Source organism: Canis lupus, chromosome 3 (assembly GCF_048164855.1).
Source record: "Canis lupus baileyi chromosome 3, mCanLup2.hap1, whole genome shotgun sequence".
Taxonomy (NCBI): domain Eukaryota; kingdom Metazoa; phylum Chordata; class Mammalia; order Carnivora; family Canidae; genus Canis; species Canis lupus.
Window position 1 is genome coordinate 79,664,444 of NC_132840.1, and position 13,806 is coordinate 79,678,249.

General features: G+C 37.3%; 1 protein-coding gene across 21 annotated transcripts in view; it reads left to right on the forward strand.

Annotated features, from left to right (window-relative positions):
• Window positions 1-13,806, forward strand: part of CCDC15 (coiled-coil domain containing 15) — an 80,307-nt gene that overhangs the window by 14,645 nt on the left and 51,856 nt on the right. For 14 of the 21 annotated variants that reach the window (XR_012028817.1, XR_012028816.1, XR_012028818.1 and 11 more), the window contains 7 exons: window positions 2,531-2,653; window positions 3,132-3,737; window positions 4,299-4,421; window positions 4,669-4,791; window positions 6,385-6,459; window positions 6,779-6,901; window positions 7,355-7,477. Coding sequence is in view for 16 of the 21 variants with exons in the window: in XM_072822545.1 (XP_072678646.1) it covers window positions 2,531-2,653; window positions 3,132-3,737; window positions 4,299-4,421; window positions 4,669-4,791; window positions 6,385-6,459; window positions 6,779-6,901; window positions 7,355-7,477 (1,296 nt within the window). In the remaining 5 variants the exon portion in view is untranslated. The remainder of the gene's footprint in view (window positions 1-2,530; window positions 2,654-3,131; window positions 3,738-4,298; window positions 4,422-4,668; window positions 4,792-6,384; window positions 6,460-6,778; window positions 6,902-7,354; window positions 7,478-13,806) is intronic. The other 7 variants (XM_072822536.1, XM_072822539.1, XM_072822542.1 and 4 more) reach the window with 3 other exon arrangements.

Sequence of the window (13,806 nt, forward strand, 5' to 3'; positions counted from 1 at the left end):
TGTTAGGTCACCAAGACAAAATCATAAGCCTCCTAAAATTGTCATTGGTGGGGATAGGCATAAATTGTCATTTATAAAGTTAATATATTCTCTTACCAGTCTATTTTACTCCATGTTTGATGTGTGAGTGATTTGTTTGTAAATCTGAAGTAGACCTCACTATTTGTTTTTCTTTATTCTTTATTCAACCACTATAATCTGCTAAAATCATTCCAGATCTTCCTAAAAACTCAACTTAGTATCATGAGCATATTACTTTCTCTAGACCATTTATATTTGTATTAATTTTTTTTCCAGAAAGCACTTTGTAGTAAACCATCACCCCTCAAAATAAATATAGGAACAAGAGGACAGTTGACCTTTAGGTCCATCAAGATCTTTGGTCTTTTAACTACTTTGTATTACCAGAAATTTGTAGAAAATCAGGAAAGGAAATGTAAAGAATAGAGGGGAAAGATAATGGCTTGTTAGAGCCATCTACAGCTAATTAAGTTTGGGTTTAAGGGTTAAGATTGTTTTTTTTTTATGATTTTATTTATTTAAGAGAGAGAACATGTGCAAGAGAGCGAGATCAGGAGCAGGGACAGAGAGGGAGAAGCAGACTCCTCACTGTGCAGGGAGCCCCAATGCAGGGCTCAATCCCAGGACCCAGGGATCATGACTTGAGCTGGAGGCAGATGCTTAACTGACTGAGCCACCCAGGCACCGCTAAGGGTTAAGATTCTAATGTCCAGTATTGGTTTTTTTCTAAGTTTTGAGATATAATTTATATATCACACAATTCATTCATTTAAAGTAATACATTTCAGTGATTTTTTTGGTATATTCACAGGTTTATACAACTGTCCACATAATCTAATTTAGAACAATTTCTTCACCTCTAAAAGAAACCCTATCCCCATTAGCTATCACTTCCCATACCCTCCTTTCCCTACTCCTAGTCCTAAGCAACCACTCATCTACTTTCTGTCTCTATAGATTTGCTTATTCTAAACATTTCATCTAAATGGAAACATATAACATATAATATATATTTGAGACATTTTGCCTGGACACTTCCCTCGTCTCCATTAATTATTTCATTAATAATATATATAATAAATCATATAATGGTCATTTGTGACTGGCTTCTTTCACTTTGCATAATGTTTTATGTTGTCGAATATATCAGTACTTCATTCCTTTTTATTGCTGAATAATGTTCCTTTTATGGCTATATCACATTTGGTATATCCATCCATCAGTTGATGGCTTGGCTTTTATGAATAACTGCTACAAACAGTTGTGTACATGTTTTTGTGTGGATATTCATTTCTTTAGTAATAGAATTTTGGGGTCATAGGCTAACTATGGTTAGTATTTTGAGGAACTGCCAGGCTATTTCCCATCAGCAATATATGTGGGCTCCGATTTCTTCACATCCTCTCCAATACTTATTATTGTCCATATTTTTTATTATAACTGTCCTACTGATGTGAAGTGATATCTCACTGTATTTTTTTTCTTAAAGATTGTATTTATTTATTCATGAGAAACACAGAGAGAGAGGCAGAGACACAGGCAGAGGGAGAAGCAGGCTCCATGCAGGGAGCCCGATGTGGGACTCGATCCCGGGTCTCCAGGATCATGCCCTCGGCTGAAGGCGGCGCTAAACCGCTGGGCCACCAGGGCTGCCCTCTCACTGTATTTTTGATTTGTGTTTCCCTGATGACTTATGATCTTGAGTATCTTTTCACATGCTTATTGCCCATTTACATGTCTCTTAGGGAGAAAATGTCTATTCATATGTGGTGCTGATTTTTTAATTGGGTTATTTGATTTTTACTGAGTTATAAGGGTTCTTTATATATTTTGGATACATGTCTTATCAGATAGATGATTTGCAAGTATTTTCTTCCATTCTGTAGGTTGTCATTTCACTTTCTTAATGCTATCATTTCTGAAAAATTTTTAATTTTGGTGTAGTTCAACTTACCTATTTTTCTTTTGTTGCTTGTGCTTTTGATCTAGTATCTGATAAACCATTGCTTAATCCAAAGTCATCAATATTTTCTACTATGTGTCCTTCTAAAACTTATAATTTTAGTCCTTAAACTAAGGTCTAAAACCTATTTTGAGTGAATTTTTGTATGCGGTACTGAGGAAGTATTTTAATTCTTTTGCATGTGGATATCCACTTGTCGCAGTACCATTTGTTGGAAAACTTCTTTCTCTGTTGGATTTTCTTGGCACTCTTGTTGAAAACCAGTTGACTGAGGGTTTTTTGATGTCTTAGTATTATCTTCTGAGACCCATAAACATGGGATGCCTTTCCATTTATTTAGATCTTTTTAAATTTCTTTCAACTGTTTTATAGTTTTCATTATATAGTCTTAATGCTTCTTTTGTAATGTCATGTTTTTATAATACTTGATTATATTGACCTACTAAATTATCCTAATAGTGTGCTGAAGCCTAAGATTTTATTGTAATCACATTGTTTCTACCTATAATAGATACTTTTTTACTGTTGTTGATTGTGTGTTTGTAGGAACCTGACTCTGAGGAATCTTCATCTACTACGGTAGATAAGAGAGAGAAAGAAAATTTGTTTTGGGGACAGCAGCAGGATCTCCTTTCTGAAGACAGGGAGAAACCTTTCAGCAGAGTTCAGGTAAAGCAGAGTGAAAGGAGATAGTATAATAGAAATTAAACTAAGTGTGATTTAGACTAGGGATGCCATATTGTTGTACTGGTTTGGGATTATAGATTTAGGTTCTGTTAAGTCAAGCAAAGATTGTATTTTCCCATTTTATTTTAGTAATTTGTTTGACTATCATATTTTTTTTTAGATTTTATTTATCTATTTGAGAGAATGAGCACAAGAGTGAGAGAGAAAGCACAAGCAAGGGGAGGGGCAGAGAGAGAGGGAGAAGCAGACTCCCCACTGAGCAGGGAGCCCAATGTGGGGCACAATCCTAGGAACCTGGGATCGTGACCTGAGCTGAATGAAGGTAGACACTTAACCGACTGAGCCACCCAGGTGCCCCTGACTACCATATCTCTTTGAGATTATTTTAGTAATCTTATGGAGAACCTATAGTATGGCTACTACCTGGCTTTCTATATCTGGTGTTTATGTTCACTTTTAGAAAGTACAGTTCAAAAATCCATTATTTGCTGTGATGAAAGAGGAAGAGCAAAAGCAATTAGATCTTCAGGACCTTCAGGATATTCTGCCGGAAGCCCAGGATTATCTTGCAGAAGCCCAAGGTGATCTGCTGGAAACCCAGAGTGATTTGACAGGAGTCCAGAATGTTGAGCTAGAAGCTGAGAGTGTTGAACCAAGGCTCAGTATCCAGCCTATTGATCCAGAAAACCAAGCTGTTGAGCCCGAGGCCCAGGCCATTGAGCCTAAAGTCCAGGATGTTAAGATAGAAACTCAGGGTATTTTGCCAGAAGCCCAGAATATTGAACTAGAAGATGAGAGTATTATGTCCAAAGTCCAGGATTTGCTACCCAAAGAACAGTCTGTTCTTCCCAAAGACCAGAATATTCTACCCAGATGTCAGGACCAGGACTTTCTACTCAAAGACCGGGATTTTCTACCCAAGGACCAGAATATTCTACCCAGATGTCGGGACCAGGACTTCCTACCTAAAGACCAGGATTTTCTACCTAAAGACAAGAATATTGAATCCATATTTCAGGACCAGGATTTATTACCCAAAGACCAGCATTTTCTACCCAGGGATCAGGTAAAATAGAGTGGAAAGGAGATAAAACAAAAAGAAATAGCTACTTAAATTTTGGAGTGGGGTTTGCAAGCACTAAATTACAGCTGATTTGGAGTCATAGTTGGGAAAAATAGTTTCCTCATTAATTTCTCAGAAGTCTAGGGTTCTTATTAATTGTTAAAGTATTATCAGTAGCACATTACCCCTGGCCATTTACTTTTTTTTTTTTTTTTTGACCTTTATTAGAAAAATATTTCTGGCAGCCATTATCTGCTTTGACAGCTGAAAGATGGAAAAAGGAGTGGCCCACAAGTGTGGGGCAGTATTTTTTACTATTCAGGTTCCAAGGCCAGCCCTCCACCAGAGATCAGCTAGGCCAAAAATAAGAACCAAGGGATCAGCAGGAAGTAAATTATGGGCTTATGTGAAAAGGAGTCTACTGTTTTCTTTTCTTTTTATATCATGTTCAGTTGTATTCTGACCTCAGTTAATGCCAGAATTCTCACTGCAGCCTCAAGTATTACTGGTTAACCTGTCTTTCTTAACTGAACAATTGATATCTTGTGTTTGTTCTTTCTTTAGAAAGCAGGTTTGAAGCAGGGAGCATCAATTTTGTTAGGCCCAAGAGAGAGAGAGGCATTTCCTCTGGCTGTCCATCAGGACCTTCAACACAGGCATCAAGATCAGGCCTCCATCATGGACAAGGTAGAACAGAAAAAGGAGAGAGACCAGCAGGAACTGAATTGTTCAGGGTTTAGTTGGGAACTTGCAAAGGTTGTTCTCAGCTAGACTTTGGAAATGACAAAAAGTATGGCTTTCGGTTTTATTCCATATTTCACATTATCTCGAGTTAAAAAAATTACTGTAAGGCTCTCAATAAAGCCTATAGCACTATTACTATCGTATTATTGCTGCTGGACAATTTACAGTCCGTGTTTTTGTTTTCTTTCAGAAAGTACGCTTCAAGGAGTCATACTCTGATATGTCAAGTGAGGAAGAGAGGGAAGGCTTTTCTGTGGCAGGTCATCAGTATCTGCCTCCCAACCTCCAGGACCAGACCTTCATCAGAGATCAGGTAAAGCAGAATAAAAAGGAAATAAACACGAAATAAAATAACTGGATTGTACATATTCTCGGTAATAGGTAAAGTGTAGGGACAGGTGCAAAGACCCTGGTCTGATGACCTATACCAGTCAAATCAATTCTGTCATTCAGAAGGTTGATAAATCACATTCGTATTCTCTTATGGAATCAGACTATTTTAGCTTACTAAGATTATGCTACAACTTCTGCTGGAGCCCACAGTATTACCACAAACCCACTGTCCCCACACGAGCAGTGTAGGAATATGTGGCAAATCTTAAATTACGAAACATATGGGGAGTTTGTTAAGACTGTTCTGTACATGGCTTAGGAGTAAAAATTCAGGTCTACAGAGTTGGGCTAAAAGTGTTACATCCTTAAAAAAATAGCATAAAATAAAAACATTATATCTTTGTTCAAGTTAAAATGTATCAGAATATCTCACCTGGTACCATTTCCCTGGAGTTGTCATTGAGACCTACAGTATCCTAGGTAGTATGTTGCCCTGGTCAGACAGTTTGGTTTCTATTTTTATTCCTTTAGAACTTGTTTCTCAAGCAAATGGCATCTTTTATGAGAGCAGAGGGAATAAGTGATGAATTGGCTCTGGAGTATCAGCAGTGTGCTAAACCTAAAACCCAGGACCGAGCCTCCCTTAGAGAGGAGGTAGAGCAGAATACAGGGGGAACACTGTCTCCTTCATAAAAGAGTAACGGAGGTGAAAGTACTTAAGATTCAGGTTGGAGCTTATCAAGCTAGTTTACATGTAGGCTACATAGAATTAGAGCTGCCAGAGTGAGGCTAAGAGCAGAACATCTTCAGTTATTTCAAAATGTGCCTGAACCTAAAGTCTGTCCAGGTGGGAAAGCATATATCTGTCCTTTGGGTTGACCAAGAGGCAGGGTTTGTGTAATACTAATTGGTTAACAGCAAATCGTTCTGCATAAACTCACATCCTGGAGCATACTTGGCTTTCTGCATTTAGTCTTATGAATACTGAAGGGCTTCTAATCTTGGCCAACTGAAGCGATACACCAAAACCAGATATGTAGTTTGCAAACCAGTTATGAGGAAGGATAAAACAAGCTGTTGACCACCTCAGAACTGCCTCAACTCTACCACCTTTAGTGTTCGTGTATGGAATTATTGGGGACATTTCATAGGATCCTTGTGGAAATGACATAAGCTTGTTTCCTGGCTGTACCTTGGGAAAATGCTAGCAACATGATAAAAATACTACTTTGCTGCCTTACTTCTTCCAAACATACTATTGAATAAAAGTTACCCTATACAAAAGAAAAAAAAAAAGTACCAGAATAATCTGGGATTTGCTTTAAAATAGTCCAGGAAAAATTGGGAAAAGAGACAGATGGAAAAAAGTGTTACTAATTATTGAAGTTGGGGCATGTGTATCTTGGGATTCACTATATTTTCTTTCCTACTTTGCTTTATATTTGGGGATTTTGTATTAACACATGCAAGCACACATGCACGCCAACTCTGTTATGTTACCCTCCTATAGTAGTATTTTGGAGTTGTCACTAATCATTTCTGCTTAGACAGTTTTGTATTTTGTTGTTCCTAGAGCAAGTATATCAAGCAACTCTCATCTTTTGAGAAATGGGAGATTGAAAGAAGACTGGCTTTTGGAGTACCACCGGTATGTTTCACCCAGTGTTTAAGATCTTGCCTCTCTTGGGGAATAAGTAGAGCAGAGTATAGTGAGGAATAAGTACCCCAGAATAAATTGCTTAGGTTTTGGCTCAAGTTTAACAGGGAAATATAGTAACTACTTAAGGGTTTAGTGTTAAGGCCAGTAAATAGTGAGCAAAACTATCCTGTTCTCCAGTTCTGTGATGTATCATACCATTCTGACCTGTTGAAACTCCTTCAGGCCTCTTCACTGAAGCTCTTACCATTGCCCTGGCATGATGCTCCTGCTTCAACAATTGTTATTCAATGTTTATGTTGTCTTTTAGCACAAGAACTATGGGCAGGCCTTACATAATATGACAGAGGAGAGATGGAGAAAGGAGTTATTTCTGGAGCCTCATGAATATGTTTTACGTGATACCCATGATCCAGGTTCTGCTGGACAGCAGGTAGATCAGAGTGTAGTAAACAGTAAATAGCAGAAAGTAAATTAGTTGGAGTTTGATCTGGGCTTGCTTCTAACAACAGTGCTACAGCTGTTAGTGTTATCTCTTGTTAATACTGTTAATAATATGAAAGCTTGCGTTCATTAGGCACTTTCTATAACCAAAGTTCTAGAACTTTGTATTCATTGTCTCATTTCTCATTCTCACAATATCTGGGGAGATAGACACTATAATTATCCTTGTTTTAGAAATGAAGAAACTTATGATTGCTTTGTGGATACAGCTAAGATCCCTAATAGTGGCAAGGAGTGTAAAGTCTTTTTTTATGCCATGATGTATCAGACTATCCTAATAGACCTGTATAGAGTATGTCAGGGCTGTCACTGCAGCCTATAGTATTTTTACTAGCATTATGTCACTGCTCACACCTTGGTGATTGCTTTTGTATTTTTTTAGAGCTTATGCTTCAGGCAGCAGCCATCTGTTGGGACATCTGAAAGATGGCAAGAGGATTTGCGTCTGGATGACCATCAGCATCTGCCACCCAAGCACCAAAGAGAGGCTTCCAGCAGAAGACAGGTAGGGTATGGGTAATGGAATTTATTTATTTATTTGTTTTTTGTGTGTGTTTTTTTTAATTTTTTAAAAAAGTTGAATTTGCCAACATATAGCATATAACACCCAGTGCTCATCCTGCCAAGTGCACTCCTCAGTGCCCATCACCCAGTCACCCCAACCCCCCACCCACCTCCCCTTTCACTACCCGTTGTTCATTTCCCAGAGTTAGGTGTCTCTCATGTTTTGTCTGGGTAATGGAATTTAGACAGGATTTTTGGCACCTACTGAGCTGGGAGTGGTAAGGCTGAGCAAAAAGCAGATTTCTTATTTTATGTCATAGTGTGTAAGATTTACCCTGACCTAAGATTACTTTAGTGCTTTCACTGAAACCTAGGATATTGTTAGGAGCACTTGCTGCCTGTTGGAAAATGTATGTTCTTTTGTAAGAGGTATATTTCTGATGGCCGGTGTCTTTTATGGCATGAGGGAAGAAGAAATGAGTGGTTTCTATGGGAGAGGGGTCAGGAAGATCTTCCACCCAATGGCCAGGCCTAGATCTCCGTCTGTAAGCTGGTAGAGCATAACATGGGATCACCAAGAAATAAACTGTTCAGAGTGTAGCCTGGAGCTTATTAGGGTTATATTGCCTAAGCTTTGATGTACTGAGTTAAGATCTATAGTTTTTCAAGAAAATGTTATAATAATGTGGCCTTCTGAGATTCCTCCATGGCTTAACTGAAGTCTAGTTTATTCCCACTAGGATTTATCACTGTCTGGATAATTTCTATCTTATGATTTTATGTTATTTTAACAACAGAGTCTTCAGGCAACCAGTGTTGTTAGGATATATAAAAGAGCTAAAGAGACATTTCCTCTTGGCTCTTTTAAGAGAGCAGAAGAAAAGGAGCATCAAGACAGAAAGTAGGATTTGGGCTGAGGTTTTCAGGACTGAACTGTAGCTCTCTGTCATTTTTAGCTTGTCTTTATGAGGCTGGCCTGAAGGTATGCTGTCATACATTGTCACTTAGATATCCTGGAGTATGCCAAATCTGTTGCATATGTCTTTTCCTTTCCCTGGATAGCCTTCTGTTTTTTAGTTCACAAAGCCAGTCCCTTCTCATCCTTCAGATTTCAGCATAAATGTTACGTCCTTGGAAAAGATTGTCCTGACCACCTTATCAAAAATAGGTCTCCTCTCTTCTGTTTTTCTCTATCCTTACATTCTCTTTCCTTCTCAGTGCACAAACCAATTTGTAATAATTTATTTATTTAACATGTTTTTCCACTGGTCTATAAGCTTTATGAAGAGAGGTACCTCACCTAACGTGTTTACCAGTATGTGGGCAGCCTGTAGAGTACCTGATAGTCTGGTGCCTGGTACCTGTTAGTCTCTTCTTAAATATGTTTTGAATGAATTAGTCAGACATTTATTCAACACCTTGTTAGGTGTTAGCCATTGTTTAGGCACTAAATATCAAAGATACAATTGTAAATCAGCCATAGAACTCAAATTTCAGAACTCAAATTTTTTTTTAAGTCTACAGAAGAGGGACTGATACATAAGCAGATAATTATGAAGCAACATAATTAATGGTAGAGGATGCATAGGGCATTAACTGAGCACAGAAGAGGCGTACCTAACTGTGATTGAGGGTGCTGCCTTGGTGGTTGGAACCTCTTCTTGTTCTTCCACCATACAAGCCCTGATTTCCTGGGTCAGTACTTTCCCTTTTTAGGCTCCTGAAATAACCCAGCCTTATCAGGAAAAACACGTCAATAGTATAGATTTAGATCATAGTCATACTCGGTTTACAGTCACAACTGCTTAGTCCCCTGTGCTGCTCCTTATCCTATGGCCCACACTAATGATTGTAAAGCTTAGATACCTTGTAAAGTTCTTGCTGCATCCTCATACTCAGACTTTCATGAAAAAAATAGAAGCCATCATGTGCTAATTCCCTCAGCCATTTGCTTTTTTGGCATTCTTACATATTCCTACTATCTCAGAAGAAGAGTTGTCTGTCTTTGGACCACATTCTGGATTCTCTTGCCATCCTTTCTTCTGTGTCCAATTTTGAATATTGTGAGACTCTGGCCTCTCTTGAAATCCTCTAAAGAATGTTACACTTTTTGTTTTGTTTGTCCTAGCAGGCAATCAACCTGGTTAAGTTTATATTATAAGGTCTTTCTCATCTTCTCTGAACAGTGGCTTGAATGTTAGTTCAATTTTCAAAGCCTTCATTATACTCCATTAGGTCCATCTTATGCAAGAGCAACTCCGAGGTGATTTGGGATTTTAAGCCAATTCATACACAGAGTTAAGGTATCCACTTTTCTAGCTCATTCCTCTTCAGGACACTCCACCCCTACGCTCTCCACTTAACTGCAGGCCACATTTCCTGGAATCTTTAGTTAGAATCAATGAGACAGACAGGCCCATAGTGAGCTTACTCCTTGCCCAGTGCTGAAAGTCCAGTTTCCCTTACTTTTTTGAAAGCAGAAAATGTTTTCATTTTTATTGTAGCAAAAGTAAACACAAAAAAATAACCCAAAATTCCAGAAAAAAACTACCATCTGTCTCTGCTATGTATCATTTTCAGATTTTATCTATAACAAATAATTTTAAAAATGAGGTATGCAGTCAATTCTTGTTATTTGTAGTAGTATATAAAGTTGCTACAAACACTGAATTGGTGAATACTAAACCATTGTTCCTAGGGGAGATACAGAGTTAGGATTTTGTGAGCCTCTGATCATGTTTTGGTCATTGACTAATACCTGACTTTATTTTATGTGAATTTCTGTTTTGTTTTTGTTTTTTTTTTTAAAGATTTTGTTTATTCATGAGAGACACAGAAAGAGAGGCAGGGACACAGACAGAAGGAGAAGCAGGCTGCTCAAGGGGAGCCCAATGTGGGACTTGATCCAGGTACTCCAGGATCACCATGCCAGAGCCAAAGGTGGATGCGCCCAACCACTGAGCCACCTAGGCGTCCCTGTGAATTTCTGTTTAAAGACATCTTATTGAATATATAATGTTGATTCATTAACATGGACTTTGAGCCAATAACACTATAGATTATTCCTGAATGAGCTTATTTAATATAAATATTTTATCTATAAAACACATCATAACCTTTTTATGCTTAGGAATACTAGATAGTACTTCAACACTGTGCTTGGGAGCCATTTTATCTTATTATATTTTTTATTTTTATTTGTTTTAAAAGATTATTTATTTTAGAAAGAGAGTAAGAGACCAAGCTGGGAGAAGGGCAGAGGGAGAGGGAGAGAAAACCTCAAACAGACTCCCTCCTTGAGCAGACTCCCCATTGAGCTTGGAGCCCAATTCGATGTGCGGCTTGATCCCAGGACCCTGAGATCATGACCTGAGCCAAAATCAAGAGTAGACTCTCATCTGACTGAGGTGCCCTGGAAGCCATTTTAAGTAGTGAGTGAAATCACCAACAAAAAAAGAGCACAAAAATGCAAAAACTTTGGCACTAAATAGACCTTGGAAAGAATACTTGGTTACAGTATGAAAGCTGAAACAAAAAGAGCAGAGCATCACTTTGTTCAGCCTCAGCTGGCAACATTCTTATCTGGTGACTCAAATTTCTCACAGCTCTGTACATGTCTATAAATGACCATAAAAGCATCACAAGTGTTAATTTTGGGATTACAAATAAATTTTGGTGAATAGGCAAATTCACAGATAAGGAACATAGAATGTTGAGGATTGACTCCGAATGATATAATCTATTTAAGTGTAAAAAGCAGTGTTTTTGTATATTCAAAGTGTTGTGTAGAGTTTGCCACAATGAGTTTTAGAACAGTTTCATCATACCCTAAAAGTCCTTACTCATTAGCAGCCAATTCCTTTTTCCTCCACCCCTCAACCCTATGCAAACTACTAACCAATTTCTCTATAGTTGCCTTTTCTGGACATTTCATATAAACGGGACCACGGAATATATGGCCTTTTGTGACTGGCTTTTTTCACTTAGTGTAATGTTTTCAAAGTTCATTGACCTTGTAGCATATAGCAGTACTTTATCCCTATCATTAGATAACATTCCATGTTATACGTATAGCACATTTTATTTATCCACTCATCAATTAATGGACATTTGGATTGTTTCTACTTCTTGGCTATTATGAATAATGTTGCTTTGAATATTTGCGTACAAGTTTTTCTGTGGATATGTGTTTTCATTTCTCTTGAATATACTAAGGGGTGGAATTGCTGGGACATATGGTGACTCTATACTTAACCTTCTGAGGAACTGCCAAACTGTTTTCCAAAGCGGCTGCACTATTTTTCATCCCTTCCAACAATGTATGAGGGTTCTAATTTCTTCACATCCTCACTAGCACTTATTATCTGCCTTTTTATTTTTTTTTAATTTTTTTTATCTGCCTTTTTAATTATGGCTATATTAATGAGTGTGAAGTGGTATCTCATGGTTTTGATTTACATTTCCCTGATGGTTAATGGTGAGCATCTTTTCATGTGCACATTGGCTATTTGTATATTTTTTCTTTGGAAAACTGCTTATTAGATTATCTGCCCAATTTGTAATTGAGTTATTTGTCTTTTGTGAATTCTTACTAGATTTTACATGATTTGCAAATGTTGTCTCCCATTTGGTAGACTTTTTGTTTTCTTGATGGTTTCCTTTGTAGCACAAAAGTTTTTAGTTTTAAAGAAGTCTAAGTTTACTTTTTCTTTTGTGGATTGTGCTTTTGATGTCATATCTAATAAAACACCTAATCCAGGATCATGAATATTTACTCTTTAAGAATTTTATATCTCTTATATTTAGGTCTGTGATCCATTTGGAGTTGATTTTCATATATGTATATGGTAGGAATCAAATTTTATTCTCTTACAAGTGGACATCCAGTTGTCCCAACATCATTTGTTAAAATGATTCTTCTTACCCATTGAGCACTCTTGCCAAAAATCAGTTGATTGTAAATATAATGGTTTATTTCTGAACTATCACTTCTGTTCCATTGATCTATAAGTCTATTCTTTTTTATTTTTTAAGCCTGTTTTTATGCCAGTACCATACCATCTTGATTACTGTAGTTTTGTAGTAAGTTTTGAGATTGGGAAGAGTGATTCCTCCAACTGTGTTCTGTTTCAAAACCATTTTAGCTATTCTGGGTCTCTTGCATTTGAATTTAAGGATCACTCTGTCAACTTCTATAAAAAAGTCATCTGAAATTTCAGTGGAGATTGCATTAAATCCGTTGATCAATTTGGAGAGTACTGCCATTCTATCAAGTCTTCCAACCCATGAACAGATGTCTTTTCATTCATTTAGACCTCCTTTAATTTCTTCCAACAATGTTTTGTAGGCGTCAGAGTATAAAATTTACACTAACTTTGTTAACTTTAAGTAATTTTTTTATGGCATTTTAAATGGATTTTTCCATTAATTTTATTTTCAAGTATAAAGAAGTACAATTGATTATTGTATGCTGATCTTATATCCTGCCACTTTGCTATAAGATACATAACTTTAAACTAAACAAAAAGTAATATTAAGGGCAACCTGGGTTGCTCAGTGATTTAGTGCCGCCTTCAGCCCAGGGTGTGATCCTGGAGTCCTGGGATCGAGTCCCATGTCAGGCTCCCTGCATGGAGCCTGTTTCTCCCTCTGCCTGTGTCTGTGCCTCTCTCTCATTCTCTCTCTCTCTCTCTCTCTCTCTCATGAATAAATAAATAAAATCTTTTTAAAAAAGTAATATTAAGCTTACATTTCTAAAAGTTAGAGGTCATACTTTGACCAATAACAAAGTAGGTGTACCAAGTTATGTCATAAAGCTTTTCTAGTAACATGGGGGGTGGAAATTAGCTAGTTTTAATCACTTGATGTTATAATATTTTCAGATTCTTATTTGAACTCATACCCACCAAAAGAGTTATATAAATTGAAAATGATTAGATTTGAGATAATAAGGAATCTGGCTTTATATCCTGGATTCAATCCTAAGCAAACTCAGATTTCAAGTGGCCACTTTAGAAGAACTTTTATTCTGAACTTTTTTTTTTTTCCTAATTTATTTGTGAGAGACACACAGAGAGAGGCAGACATAAGCAGAGGGAGCAACAGGCTCCCTGCAGGGAGCATGATGTAAAACTTGATCCTGGGACCCTGAGATCATGACCTGAGCCAAAGGGAGACACTCAACCACTGAGCCTAGGTGCCCCTCATTCTGAACATTTTGATTTGTTATTAATTGATCCATGTTTTTGACCTGAGTCATTTTCTTTAGTTTATTGGTTTTTATTTGGTTTATTCCTTCTGAATCTGTTTCTTTCATTCTTTTAGAATTTA